Source organism: Meleagris gallopavo, chromosome 3 (assembly GCF_905368555.1).
Source record: "Meleagris gallopavo chromosome 3, MGAL_WU_HG_1.1, whole genome shotgun sequence".
Taxonomy (NCBI): Eukaryota; Metazoa; Chordata; class Aves; order Galliformes; family Phasianidae; genus Meleagris; species Meleagris gallopavo.
In genome coordinates, this window is record NC_139406.1 from 76380070 (window position 1) to 76395767 (window position 15698).

At 36.2% G+C, this 15698-nt stretch overlaps 1 protein-coding gene across 1 annotated transcript in view; it reads right to left on the minus strand.

Moving 5' to 3' along the window:
- Positions 1-8693: 8693 nt before the first annotated feature.
- ANGPT1 (angiopoietin 1) overlaps positions 8694-15698 on the minus strand; it is a 159281-nt gene continuing 152276 nt past the window's right edge. Inside the window, exon 9 of the mRNA XM_085221571.1 lies at positions 8694-11119. Within this exon, the coding sequence (XP_085077697.1) occupies positions 10959-11119 (161 nt within the window). The 3' untranslated portion in view covers positions 8694-10958. The remainder of the gene's footprint in view (positions 11120-15698) is intronic.

Here is a 15698-nt window from a genome sequence, read left to right on the forward strand (position 1 = left end):
TTTGTGTAAAAGTTTTGTTGAGAGTTGTTTCTAGCAAACTAAATACAGAAAGATAGAATGCATATTTCCTGTCTTATTTAATTACATTAGGTTTTGAAATAAAAGCTACAAATTCAGGATCCATTTTGATAGGAATTGAGCTTGCCCCAAAGTCCTAGGAGTTAAAGATTTCAAGAAAGAGTTTCTTGCAGAATGTGTATGGTTTTGATATGGATAGGACTCAGATAATCCAGATTTCCAATTGCTAATAACAGTTCCTTAAAATGGCTTTACATTCACTTTATTATCTAAGTTCCCTTACCCATACTAGGAGCTGAGACTAACATCCCACAATAGTAGATCTACATCTGCCTAAACTGCACTCCAGGCTTTCAGCCTGTGAATGGTTCAGACAGTAAATATTGATTTACTTCTAGCTTCTGTAAGTAGATGAATGGAGTCCTACTAATATCTAAGGTTATCTATGGCCTTGTGACCTGTGAATGGTAACCTTGGTGAGACTTAGATTTGAACACTAGAAAGTGAAAGGTCAGAGAAACGAGATAGCTTACGTAAGGGCAACAGGATTAACAGTTCGGGCTGCTCCGGAGATATTAATTTGAACCATCTTATGGTAAATGTCATTCAGGTGCACTGAAGAGAAAAAAGGATTGATGACTTCTTGAAAAGACACAGTGTTCTTGCATTGTTGAGTATGATTCCAGAGTAAATAAAGGTACCAAAATGAGCTGATTAGTTGGGGAGTTAACAGTAAAAAATTACAAAGGTGTATTTTCATTTCCTGATGACCACACCTCACAAGTAAAAAGCACTATTGTAATGTGATTCTTGGATCATCTGATAAAACCAGTGTGCAAATGAGTAATAAAAACCCTTAATGATAATATATTTTCTTTTTGCATAAGTTAGCTAAATTTAGGCTGGAACAACAAACTGGATTCTTCCATTTAAAATTGCTGAGTGAGGAGTATTTTAATGAGATTGTAAGTGTAATTTAGATCTAGTTTTGAAGTATGGATTTCTTTTCTTTTACAGCTTCATTAGGCTTCCTGAAGTATGCTCCATATTCTTATCTCTAGTGTAATCAGATTTTGGTGTATACAAGACATTTTAGAATAGTTTTTTTTTTTTTTTTTTTTTTTTTTTTTTTTTTTTTTTTTCTGATTCTCCTTTTGCCATCACTTTGGATCAACATTTTCTCTGTAAATATCACTACCTTCGTTGGGGAAGGTCCACAATGCTGTAACACCAGTGTATTTTTAAGAGTTCAGTGCTTTTAAAACTGAAAGCGTGTCTTTAAGTATAGAGTTAACTTTGTCCATCCATGCTGAACATCCTAACCATTTTTAGTACTCCCTCTAGTTTCCCCTTTTTCAGATCTTTCATTGCATGTTCACTTGGTTCTGATGATGAAATGAACTTTGGAAAAGTTTCCTTTTGTACCATAGGTGGCAGCAGACTGCAAAAACCTTGGAAACCTGAGGGCTCCTCAGCATCTCTGAGCGAAGCATGCTTGCTTCATCATAGGATGGGTTCTCTATCACTCTCTCCTCACGCCCTGAGGCTATCTTAAGTATCTGTATTTCATATCTACGTTATAATTGACTGCAATGAAAAAAGAAGCATTTTTTTTCTTTTTCTTTCCTTGTGTACTTACTCGTGCAAAATACAATCCTAAATATGTTAGTGTTGCTGTTTAACTCTTCTTCAATTTCCTGCCCTATCCATTGACTTGCAGCAGTATCATTTAATCTACTTTAGATTATATCTAACTGAGGCAGTTTTGTTGATCTGGTTTTAGGCTGTGGGGAGTCTCACAGTTTCCTGATCCACAAGTTTTACACTGGAAAAGAAACAGTGACAGGCTCCTGCCTATGACTCTGTTAATAAAACCATAAATCCATGTCACAGAGATAAATTTTCAATCTTTTTGTTTTACCCTGTTGGGAACTTAAAAATGCTTTTGCTTACAAGGCTATTTTTACAACTCTAAGTCCAGTGTATTTATTATTGTCTTTTCCCATAGCCTTGAGAGATTCAAACAAACTCCAGAGCTTTAGTAACCCACTTAGTGAATGAGCGTATTGGTCTTCTGTAAGTGAAACTAAACATATTGCCATCTACATGTTACATGTTTCTTTCTGTGAAAAACTCTGCATTTAGTGGAATAGCCTTTGGCTAATGAGGTTATACTTCTTAAAATTAATGACATGCATTTTGTATCATCCTTGGCTTATGACCAGGCAATCTGAAAGCCAGCACTGCTACTCCACATGGGCTGCTTCACTGTGTACACACTTAGGGGTGTGTAGAGGCATCACCTTCTGAACAAGTGCTGTTACAGCAGCTCCTGAACTATGAGATTTCTCTCCAGTCTTGAGACAGGAATCTTTTCTGGACTTGAATAGGTGAAAAATAAGTGGTGTTGGAGGACTCCCTTGTTGCCTGGATGAAGTTAAAGACAGCGCTGATGCGACTTTCAGCCAGAAAAGATTGGGCGGCGACTTGTTGTTGTGCAGTGATGGGAAAGGGTTTAGGAATCCAGGACTGGCAACGACCTTGCTTCAAGGATTTCTTTTTTTATTATTTATTTTTTCACTGAAGAGAGATTCCCTGGATTCCTTGGAAGGACTGCAATGACAAACCCTTCAGAAAGGACACTGACGATGACTCGCAGTGTGATAGTCACTCGGCATGAAGGCAGAGCAGAAGATTGGAGACGAGAACCACTGCATGAGTCCAGGAGAAGAATTTTGCCTGGGGCTTTTACAGAACAAACAGTGATGACCAAAACTTCTGAGAGGTTTAGATAATCATCTGTGGTAGATGAAAGATAAACTCCAAAGCAGAAGCCTTTAAATGAAAAAAAATAATTTAATTAAATTAAATGTTTGCTTCAAAAGAACAAGAGAAAAACATATTTCCAGGAGTTCTGCTCCATTACTCAAAAGAAAATAAACTAGTGGTTCAACAATGCAGCTGTATGACTGCAGGTCTGAGACTTGTAGTTTCCTTGGGAGTAGACAATGCTTCTAAATATAAGCATGAGAGCACTGCAAAAGGATGGAGTTTCACATCTTTCAGTGGAAGAATAAATATTATCCAACTCTGATTTATCTTCTGGTGGATTCTTGTCTCATGTTAAAAGCATGAGCTGTTTCTCAGACAGCATATTACCAAAAATTCCTGCAAGAATGGGTTGCTTTCTAAGCCTTGCATTAGATTTTACCATATATTATTTTGTCTCCACTACTTTGTAAATATTAAACAAAAGCAATAAAGAAAATGACCACACAGTTCCTTTAGGCTAATATACTATTTCTCCTCTAAAAAACATAGAAAAATATTCTAAACCCAAAATAAAGCTTTTTTCTAACTATCAGACACAAATACACAATTTCTTTGGGTATCATATGCATTGTCATTATTATTCATGCTATTTCAAAAAGATAACACTACATCTAGGCATCTAGAAATGTATCCTAGAAATAGCAATCTTATCTACATGAACTTGGAGATAATTTTTTTTTTTTTTGGCATGAAAATATAGATATCCCTGCCTAATTCTTTTTTATTTTCCTGTACATTCTTCTTTGGTATTTCTTCATATTCTTTTTATCAGACTGACTTCCTTTTTTTCTTGGGCTTGCTCTCAACTTCCTAATCATATTCTTTCACATCCTTTGCTCTATTATTCCATAGTATTAATTTTCTCACTCTTCAGTTCTTTCTTATTAGTCTGTGTATCAAGAGCCTCCAATTTTCTTTTCCTTGCTTCAGAATGACTTCCCTTATTTTCCTACAGGACTGAAGCAGGTGCCTGCAAGTCACTTTCTCTTCTGGGCACCTATTAGGGCTCCTGGATATCTGACCTTGCTAAGCATCCACTTTCCACCCAAAGAGAAAAAGATTGTAATAGGGTCCACTGTGTGCATATGTACCCTTTCCCAGCCTCACAAAGCAAATGAGTGTTAAGGACTTCCATCCCCATAGTTCATGTCTGGTTGTGAACAAGAGTGCCCACAGGTCCTTTGTGTTTAGCTAAATGTGTGACTACTTCCAGTTTAAAATGAGGCTTAGTGACACTATTAAAGTGAAAGAGAGGTCAGGAACAAGGGAAAAAGAAATTGGGTGGTAAGGCTTTGGGTCTCAGGATTCTGTCTACCAAAGCAGAGGACTAGATCTTTATGTATTTTAATATATCAGTGCAATTTTGGACATATTTACAGTATATATCTATTATTTTACTGAACACACTGATTCAGAAAACTGCATGGCTATTTATAAGAAAACAAGGTTTGTTTCCAACTGAAATTTAGCCAGTAGAAGAATGAAGACATTCATTTCACAAAAATTTGGACAGACACAGGTGTTATTTCCTAATTAGTCCTTAAAATTTACAAAACAGAAAACAGTATTTTTCTAAAGGAACATTTCCACTTTTGAGGGATTTGCTATGGGGCTATCTTGTCATAAATATAAGCAGCATGTCTTCCCAAAGATGGATACTAATGTCTTCCCCCATGCAAAATATGAAAAACTGCAGGTACAAAACCATATAAAACAAATAAGAGCAATAAATTCCTGTTCTGGGGATAGGGGTTTTGGATGCTCTAGAGGAGAAGAGAATTCTTTCATTGTTTCACAGATGTGGCAGGAGCCACATGAAATACAGAGGTGTTGTATCTTGTGATTAATCCTTTCCCCTCCATCTCTTACCGCTCAGTCTGCATTTTCCTTTTCATTAGTGCAGTACCAGAACCCTGTCTTTTCTCTTCTCTCTTTCCCATTCTTACTCAGCTACCTTGCATATGCTATATCTTAATCTCCTTTTCCTACTGGCATATTTTCAGTGTTTCTGGATGATTTTTTTTTGGGAGGGGGGGGGTTGGGGGGTGGGGGGTGGGGGAGGGTAGGGGACGGTGGGGGGATGTGGAGATTACAGTTCTAGATAGATTTCTTTGCAAAAGTCATTTTGATATACAGATTGCATCAAAATTTCTCCAGACTTACGGGTTTGTGCATATGTATGAGCACTACAGCTCAGAGTTGAACAACACTGACACTGTCGTCTATATTCAGAGTGTCAGGTGAAATGGGAAGAGAATTTTGGCAGAAATTCCAACTTGTCTTCAAATATCAGGGAGGCTGGGGGTTGCTGAGCTTAGGGTTTGATCAGTGCTCAATTCGGCGTTATAAGTCTGATCATGCTCAATATATGAACTATAACAATTGCAGGTTCACAAATAGTATGCTGTCCAATTAGTGTAGTTGCATTTGAATGGACTCTCATGATCAACCTTAAGGAATCTGGCTGCACCCAATGAGAACTCTCACAGCTAGACAGTGAATAGGGCAGTTTATTAAAGCAACTACATATCCTTTCAGATTTCTGGTGATACACACACTGAAAAGCATGTGAAGTTAACCAGGAACAATGTGGCCAAACACAAACACATTAAATAACTCTATTGAGATTTTCAAGTTTTCCAAGGGAAGCACCCATAACTGAGTGAATGAATCTTGCCTAATTGATGTCCCTTTGAGATGGCAAGAGATGCTTAGCCCATCAACTGGTCCCAGAAGTCAGTGATGTCCTCCTGACTTATCTGCAATGTTATCTTCCTCAAAAATCCTTCATTTTTATACTATTTTCTTTCTTTGAGGTGGAATTTGAGTGACTCTAGTTAAACATACCTTTGTTTTGAAATGTTTACTCAGAGAACATGTTTTTGACAGAAAGGTGGATAACTGCTGGCTCAGAGCTGGCTCAGGAAAACAAGATAGTTTATCAGTTCCAGTAGTATCATCAAATCCCCATTCCTGCACGATGGTCACAGGAATTGGCCAAAGGAATTCAAACCTGCTCCACACTTCTGTGTTGTTATTATCTGAGAGTCAGCATACCAAGCTCCCTCAGTGTTTGCTATCAGCTGAGGTTTGCAGGTTTTGTTTTGCTTATGCTTACCTTCTCTCAAAAGGTTGGCCTTTCAATAAATCACTTCCTGTATACATTCCACATAACCCACTCTGAGACTACCGTCACTCAAGCTTCACAACATATGGAAGAAACTGGAGAAGTCATGTACAGTCTTGTTATTGAGCTCTAGCTCAAGGGGCTTTCAGTCTGCTTACTGTGTTTGAGGTAAGATGATTGACTCATAGTGTTTGGCAAGACTGTATTATCAGTACTGAGAAATACTTTGGATGTAAATGCCAGGCTAAAGGAAGAGGTTGAGGGCAGGAGGGATCATACTGTCACACAGCAGTTATTGCTTTTCTCCTCAAGCTGTCCTGCTCTTGCAAAAACTGGTTGGTAGGAACGCCTTGTGGTACAACTGCAGCATGGTCTGGTTGTAAATTAAGTTTGATCCTACCTATAGTATTGAGCTCTTGCTGCAATTACTCTTTCATGTCTGCTCTTCTCAAAGGACAAAAGAGTGCTGTACTGGTCCCAAGTGAGACTATTGGAAGCATAGTCAGGGTTGTGGTTTGAGATGTAGTTCTGCAAAGAAAAGATGTTATAGTAGCTGGAAAGACTTTTTAAGGAACTGTATTTGGAGAACGTTTTGTACTATAAATGTCAATGACTTGCTTGCTTAATAAGTCAGTACTGGATGCTAGGCCACTTAGAAAAATGTGCATTTCAATTACACATCCAGCCTTAGAGGATATTGAAAACTATGATCTATGTGTGATGGAAAACGCATCTATTGATTTGTGAAAATTATGTATATTCCTATTTTACAAAATAAAATATTTAACTGTGATGTGTTTTCTTGATTTTGGCTGCAATTTTGTTAATTCTATTGGAGGTAGGCCACAAATAATTGTTGCAATAATGATCCAAGGGAAGTAACACTTCCCCTACAAGGAGGGAGCTGAGAGAGCTGGGGATGCTCATCCTGGAGAAGAGAAGGCTCAAGGAAGACATAATAGAGTCCTTTCAATATCTAATTGAGGGTTATAAGAAAGAAGAGTACAAACTCCTTAGCAGAGTCTGTTGTGATAGGACAAGGGGGAAATGTTTTCAAGCTAAAACAGGAGAAATTTAGACTGAATATAAGGGAAAAATGTTTTACAATAAGAGTGATGAGGCATAGGATTTAGTTGCCCAGAGATATGGTGGATTCCCTGTTCCTGGAGACATTCAAGGCCAGGCTGGCCCAATCTCTACAACTGTTCTAGCTTTAGATGGCCATGTGCATTGCAGGGGAATTGTAGATGCCATTTAAAGGTCCCTTCCGACTCAAAAAATTCTATGATTCTATGACAATTTCATTTGTAGTGGCTGGTATGTTGTCATGTTTTGAATTTAGGAGAAAATTAATGTCGATAACACACTGATATTTCAGTGCTTAGAGTATATAAAAGATTTTTCATCTTCTCACACTATCCTATCAGCAAGGAGGCTGGAGGTGTACATGAATCTGAAAGAGGACAGGATCAGAAAGCTGGCCCAAACTGGCCAAAGGAATACTCCATACTGTATAGCAACATGTGGGACAATAAAACTGCAAGGAGTTGGTAAAAAGGGCTGCTTGCTGCTTGGGGACAGTCTGGGCATTGGTCAGTCGGTGGAACTGTGCATCACATGTTTTGTATACCATGATAAGTATTATTATTATTGCTTCCTTTTCTGTCCTATTAAACTGTATTAATCTCAAAAACTGACTTCCTTCACCCTTTTCTGATTCTCTCCCTCATCCCACCTGGGGAGTGAACTGTTGTGTGGTGCTGGGATGTCTAGTTAAATGACAAGTGTGAACAGTGCCTTTATTATTACCATTGGCATTGACTATTCTAGTCTCTTCCATGACAAATGCCATTTTATATAAAGAAATGGACTTCAGGGGAGACAACTTTGACCACTTCAAGAATCAACTTGGAGGTAACCCACAGGTTAAAGCAATGGAAGGTAATTAGAAGGCCCAGGAGAGGTGACTGACATTCAAGAATGAGTTCTGCACTCCTCATTTCAAGAAAGACAGGGAACTTCGGGAGAATCCAGTGGAGGGACACTCAGATGATATGGGGCCTGGGGCATTTCTCTTATGACGAAAGGGTGAGAAACTGGGGACTGTTCAGCCTGGAGAAGAGAAGACTGAGAAGGATCCCAGTGATAGAACAAGGGGCAATGGGCACAAAAAATGTGCTTTTATAAATCTATTTCTCAAAGTTTTTAAAACTATAATAAAAAGCTAATTTGATCTGAATTCACAAGCTGATTTAATAGAAAACTGAGAAAATGGGGAAAAATTCACTAGTCATCAAATTTGACCCTTGTAGTATTAAAAGGCATACAAATGGAGCAAGAAGCATTGCTGGTGAAGGCATCAATGGAAATTTGTCAAAGGGATGATAAAAAAACATATCAAAAGGCAAAAGAAACAGGCAGCACAGTTCTATTTGTATCTTTGCTTTAAAAAAAAATATTTTAAAGACTATTAGAGTTGTATGATCTGAACTTAAAATGAGAGAAATACAGCCCCATTAGTTTAATTGAGAAAATGGACTGAAACGTATTTTAATCCAACAGTGTACACATTCTGCAAACTATAATTAGACTCTTTTCCTATGCTTTGAATAAATTTGTTAATGTTTCTTAGAGGGAGAGATGATGGTTTGTAAAATATTGTCAGCCTGTTACAGAAAGGCATGCTCAAAAGTAAATGAAATCACAGAGTCTGCAATTTTAAGAAATGTTTTATTATAAAGGTTAGGAAACCAAATCCACTTTTTTTTTTTCTTCCCCTCAAACTGAGATAAATAAACAGTAAATATCATGCTGCTGATTTTGAATGTGTTTTGCTTTTTGCATTACGTTCTGCAAAAAATGCATTCCAAACTTGGAGACTAGGAAATATATATCTGTTGAGAACGCAGCAGAAGTTGGACCTCAGTCTTTGCACATAAATGAAGAACATTTCATAAAACTGCTGGAAACTGAGACAAAGCAGCCCTGTGAAGAAACTGCTGAGCAAGGAGTAGTTTGGTAACTTATTCAGCAGAAAACAGCAAATTAACCCTTGTGCAGGATTATTTCAAATATATATATAAATATATACAAATACACAAGAAGAAAGAGCTTCCCACTTTAAAAAAGCAAACATCAAGTTGTAGCAAAAACAGAGAACCTTGTGGGCTTTGTGTTCTTTAAGAAGGGATGTTTAAAAAAATCCAAGGCCTTTTTTTCTCCATTCCGTTAAAATAAACTGCTAAAGGAAACAAAAGTTTCTCTGCTAACATATTTGATCTTCATTGTGCCCAATTTCAGTAACAATGTAACGAACAAACAGCTTAATCAACAAACAAACAAGCACAATCACCATATTCAAATTATAAGCCTGATCTTGGTCCTAGTTTAATCAATAGATATGTTACTTTTGATTTAAATGGGAGCAAGGTCAAGCATGCTTTTTTTTTTTTTTTTTTTTTTTTTTTTTTGATAGCAGAAGTAGAATGAGTACAAGCTTCTTTCCCAGATTTACTTTATTCACATGATTAAATCACAAGGGACTGTGGGCAACCTAACTACTTTTTTGATTGTTATGACAGGGACATTATACTTACCTATAGCTGAGATATGCATCTTTCCACACAACTCTGCAACATTTTAATACAACAGAATTCTTTGTTTTGACTATAAAAAAATTGCAAGTAGTCTTCTAAAGTTCTTTAATACTTATATTCTTTTGAGGCTTTGCACTCTTTGAGTAGGGTCAGGGCTGCATGTACAAATTAAATGACCATCACAGGAAATATAAACATGCTATTTACAGTTCACGATTCCTTATTTTCTATACAGTTCAATGAGTATTTTTTATAGTTGTAGCCTAAGCACTGAGAAGAACTGACATGCTTCTGATACTCACAAAAAATGTAATAATACAGTGAAAAAATGAAAATTTAGTATAAAAGTAAAATATTTAATCATAAATTGTGCACATGCAAGGATATTGTACAATGAATTCATTGACTTAAGCCAAGCATTTATGTCATTTTTTATATAACCTAGCAATTTGCCTTCCTGTGTACCTTCAATGGAAATATTCCATGCAAAATCCTGTATTTTCTTTAGGATAATATTTCACAGTCTCTTAACCTTCCATTAATTTTTATACATGACATTCAGACCTCCTTTAATGAAAGAAGGGAAAAGGCTCAAAATTCATCTACTTTTGTTATCACGCTATAAATCCTAGCTCAGAGATTATGTCAATTATCTCATTTACCTCTACAGAGCAATTGATTTATGCTTCTTACTCTTATCATTCTTCATACACTTGACTCAGTTTATTTATGAGAAACATGTCCTTCAAGGACTTAATAAGAAATAATATTAGCACAAATCATTGGACTCTGGGATTAACATAAATCATCCATTTATTCAAATTCAGTTCATTTTAGAAAAATGATATTTGGAGTGGTCACCTTCAGTTCTTTAACATGAGTTTTAAAAAAGGAGTCTCTATAATTACTTTTTTTCGTAATAGTGGCATTTCATTTTAAAAAATCATTCTTCTTAGTGGACCTAAGAGTTTCATAGTTTCAAATTCTGATGCCGTTGTTGAATAACCTAGTATGTTTTTGCATGTTTTACATATATATGTATTTTTTAAGAAAACAACAACACCACTGAAAAACAACAAAATAAAAAGCCCACCACTAACTGACAGACATCAGATTCAGTTAGAGTTACTGGATTCAATTGTTCTTCTCTGGAAAAACTCTGCAGACACTTTCTTCTAAACCAAGCCTTCCCAAGCCAGCAAGACATGGGGTGACTGAAGGGCAGTTTTTGAAGGCTACTGAGTGACAATGAAGTGACTTGGCAGCATCCCTACCCCTGTATGTTGCTTTCATGAAGCCCTTCACCTTTTACCTCAGACAGTGATAGTAGTGCTGCTGAGGGCAGTGGCATTCTGGTTTGTTTTCGGATCCACCACTGAAAGCTTTTAAAAGTCCAAGGGCCGAATCATCATGGTGGTGGAACGCAAGGAGTAGCTCGGCCCTTTGAAGTAGTGCCACTTGATACCATTGAGCTTTCCATGGTTTTGTCCAGCTGTATAGAACATCCCATTGAGATTGGAAGGACCACAGGCATCGAACCACCAGCCTGAAACCATTAAAGAAAAACAATTATTTGCAAGACTACTAAGAGACTAAGATTACTTCCATTTTCTAAGTTTAGCTGATTAGCAACTTCAGGCATGAACAAACTCATAAAGCTCACAACAAATCTTGGACTAGAGATGGTAAGGGTAGTTTTCTGTAACCAGCTGTGCTGGAGAATACACTAATTTGCAGATCCAGAAAAGTATTTAACACCTTCCGTTTGTATACACTGAATGTGAAGCAGGAACAACAAAGACAAACAAACCGTTTTGCATGTTTATAATACAGTTAATCCAATTCATGTATACATACCATAATAAGACAATAACTCACAAAGAGTTTGCATAATTTTACTTGTTTAGTTACTTTGAACATAGGTATGATTTAATTTTATTTACTGATATTTTTCTGTTGCTTTGACTATGATTTCTCTGCTTCTCAGAAAGTTTATGCTTGGTTACAGGTAAGATGTTCTTGGCAAGCATAGATTCTGAATATGGTCGTGCTGTGCTGTTATTACAATATTGGTATGAAATATAATTAGTATTCATAATGATGTACATTGAGATAAACAGAATATCTATGCATGGACAGATGGTTTAGTTGGTTCATGTGGTCAGGTGTCAGAATGGCCAACTTCAATCAATGTGAATTCACCACCCACACAGTTTGAGCATGAACAGTTGCATTCAGTCTCAGATTTTCCTACTGCTTTGAATGTAAAAAATATATTCAGTCTCAAGCTTCCTAAGCCACACTTAAAAATTTGCCTAACACAAAAACTTTGGGGTCATTAATGTCAGGAAAGTCCTACCTCAGATCCATTTGAGATTTGTTCACTTCTCTGTCCAAGTTCTCACCTGGACTTAGAGAACTGACAAATGTCCATTCAAATTTAAAGAACCAATATGGTTTTTTTTAGGCTCTGTATTTACTTGTCTGCAGGTAGAATATTGCTAGTTAAGTGACTATCACTGACTAAGAAAAGTTATTATAAATACAATTGATTGGTATGATAAGCAGGATTAGAAAGTGCTGTCTTCTCTGCACATTTACCCTGTCTGTTTTTTCCCTGCTTCCTCCTCACTGACCCTTTGAACTCTGAGTGCAGTCTCATATATTTTATTCTTTCAGTAACACAGGGCAAGAAAAGTCTTCCCCAGCTCTTGTGCTTCTAGACTGTTGCTCCTGAAGCTGCATTGTGAGACTGTTTTGAAAAGTGAGGTGATGTAGATTTTGGAAAAAAAAAAAATAAAAATAGATATTTGCTTTTTGAAAACAAAACACCAGTCTGGTTTGCAGAATGATTTCACATACTGTTGAGCTGGCATAATTGAAGGAGCAGTAAACTGAGAAGTTAGGTCTAAAAAGAAATGCAACAGTTCAGCAACTTTTCAACTTGAGATTTCTGGCAAAGAAAATGCATGTAGAGCAATGCACCTTTGTGAGTCTTTGTTAACAGAGCACTGACAATAAACCAGAAATAGTTATCAAGTACTTGTGAATATTACTAACAGTGATGGAGTTTTTGTTAGCATTTTTTATGGTTGGATGCAGAAAATTCAAACTTGCTTTTGTTGCACATTGTATGCAAAAATATCATCTTGCCTTTCGACTTCTGTAGTAAAGACATGCTTATATGTCTTTAATCAGGGGAGAAAATGGGACCAGTGGTAAAAAAGTGTGATTCTTCAGATCTATTTTAAATAGATGCTTTAAGATGAGATTAACCAGTAACCTCACTTGATTACATTCCCAAGTTCTCCAATAATAGAAGAACTCTGAATTAGTTAACTGTGATGAAGACATTAAACGCAGTGAGAGTGTCCCACTCAAACTACTTATGTGTGTTAGAATGGAAGAGCCCTGAGCAACATTTGCAGCATCCCTTCTGTATGAATTTAATGATTTGCCCTTCAGCTTCCATGAGCCCTGAGGTACCAAAAAACAGAAGTAACCAAAAAACCTACACAAAATTTGTTTTTCAACAGTATGAAAAGTTGAAACATTTTCATATTAAGGTGAATTTAGATTGTGAGGGGAATTTGAGTTTTAAGGAAAACTCTAAACAGCATGAAACTTGGCAACAATGTGATTACAGAACACAAATTGACAAAGATAAACTAGGTGACATGCTGACTCCACTGAAGTTAGTGGGAGTTTTGTAGCATATCTTGATAGGATTATTTTTTTATTTTTTTTTTCTGCAATACCTTACAGAGTATCTATGTAATATAGTGGGAAGATGCCTGGTTGAGACTGAGAAAGGCAGAATGAATTCCCAGACTGCAAAGAGCTAATACTCCCTATGCCAAGAACATATTGACCTTGGTGGTTAGAAGCTCTATTTGTCATAAAGATTTGTGCAGCTTTTCTTCGTAGTAAACCCTATAGTCCTCTTGAATCTTCAACACAGGTTTTATGCGTATTTCCACATAGCATTGTTGTACTGAATATTTGCCTTTACTACATTTATTTTATCAGGCAAATAAAGACATGAAAATTAGGTAATGGCTGTTACTCTTGATGGCTAGATTCTTGTTGCTTTAAAAAAGTCATCCCGGCATTATAAGTTGTCCAGGACCTCCTGCAAACCTATTTCAGGCACCAGTAAAGGCAAACAATGATTGTCTAATAAGAGGCTACTGAACTTCCGGGTGCCAGTGTGGACTGAAATAGAGAATCTTAATTTTCAGTGTGGCTCCCTCTCTAAATTCTGAAAACAGAACTAAACTGTGAGAGGCTTCTTTTAGTAACAGGTGCTGCCCTAGTGAATCTTCCAGTATCCTCCTACTGACAGTGAGCTTTTTATCAATCTGTAATGAACATACTTACAAGTGTTTCCTAAACCATACTCTACTACTAGTGATAAAACACTGGCAGTGATTAGCCTATAGATTCAGTGTTTACACTGTTCTTTGTATTAAAATTCATATAATTTATGTTTCTAGCCTTGTAAAGTAATTTCTTAGATTTTGGATAATACTTAGTGGGTGTTTTTTTTCAGAAGTAACACTTCATAGTGAAATCTTAAGGGAAGAATTTATGCCAGATAAATTCTGGCAGACCTCTGTTTGAATACAATTGACCTCCCTTTGATTACAGTGATATACCTAAGGGGGTAATAAGTAAAGAAAGAGAAAACTGTACAGATGATGTTTTACTGTAACAAGAGTATAATCTTGTAGAAACTTAAGACAAAGTTAAATAGAGAAAATCTAATCCTCATTTTTCAAAGCTGGAACACAGATGCAGTTGAGTTCTGTTTACAGTGCTGGGATGAAGATATGTCAAGCTGTGCTAGATACCATTTAATTCATCTTAAATGAATTGCAACAGATGCACGAACTGACTTTTTGGGGAGAAGGTTTTCTGCAGTGCTATTCAAAATCTGTGTTAAACAATGAAATGATTCAAAGATACATAAGATTTTACAAATATTTTGTGAGGACCCACTTAATTCTCACATTGCAGACTTTTAAACAATTACTTCTTTCAAAATATGTTTTAATGAGCATTTGTTTTTGCCTGCTGTATTGGATTTGTTTGTGAGGCTGTTCAATTTTTTAAAAAGATTTTTCCTAATACTGCATCAAGATGCTGGCTTTACTTGCTTGTATCTTTCTTTTAAAAAACAAACAAACAAGAAAAAAAACCAACAACTTTCCCCTTTATTTATTTGCTTTTTTTTTTTTTTTCCCATTTGATTATTTCTCTACTTCTTCCCACGTAGTCCTCTAAAAACTCTTCACTTCCCATAGGGTCTCAGATTATCACAAAACCTCTAAGTGCATGTCTCAACACCAAAGTAAACATATTTGGATAAATGCAATCGAAATGGTTTTTTTTGTTGTTGTTCTTTTTTGTTTTTGACTTTTTTTTCTGCAAGCTCAATTTTATAGACTAGGGAAAGAGGAATAGAAGCAGTGCCTTTCTTGGTAGCTATGATGAAATGGGGGAACATAAAACTGAAGTACCTAAATGAGATATCTGCAACACTGGGCAGTGCAGCAAGCAAAGCAGCTCCAGGGCTGTGAGACAATCTGAAACAAGGAAAGACTCCCAATAGTTAGATGTTAGCTTATTTCCTGATTTTCACAGGATTTTTCTCTACTGAAGAATCTTGTTTATGTTTCACTACAAAGTAAGGAATTTCCCAAATGAGCATCAAGACCATTTGGAATAGCAGTAAGATTTTAACCTCAGATATAACTTTTGGCAATGATTTCCATGGGACATTTGAATCATGCATATGGATCATGAAAGGTAGACATTATGAGAAATAATAGTAGAAGAAAGATATTAAAGTGACTAATGAAGTGATAAAGAGGAGGCTTTCACAAGAAGGTTAAGAAAGTTTTTACTTAGAAACACAGGTATTTTCTTCAAGCAGCTGTCAACATCAAGTGCTTAGTTACTTATTTGGAAATGAGGATAGTCTTACAGTCTTTTGTAACTAACCCACTTTTAATAATTTTCTATTATAATTAATAATTTTTCTATCAGGAATGCTATCATCTCTGTTCACAATAGCAATCTTTAGGTCATAAAGTATATTGTCCAAAAAAATAGTAATTTAG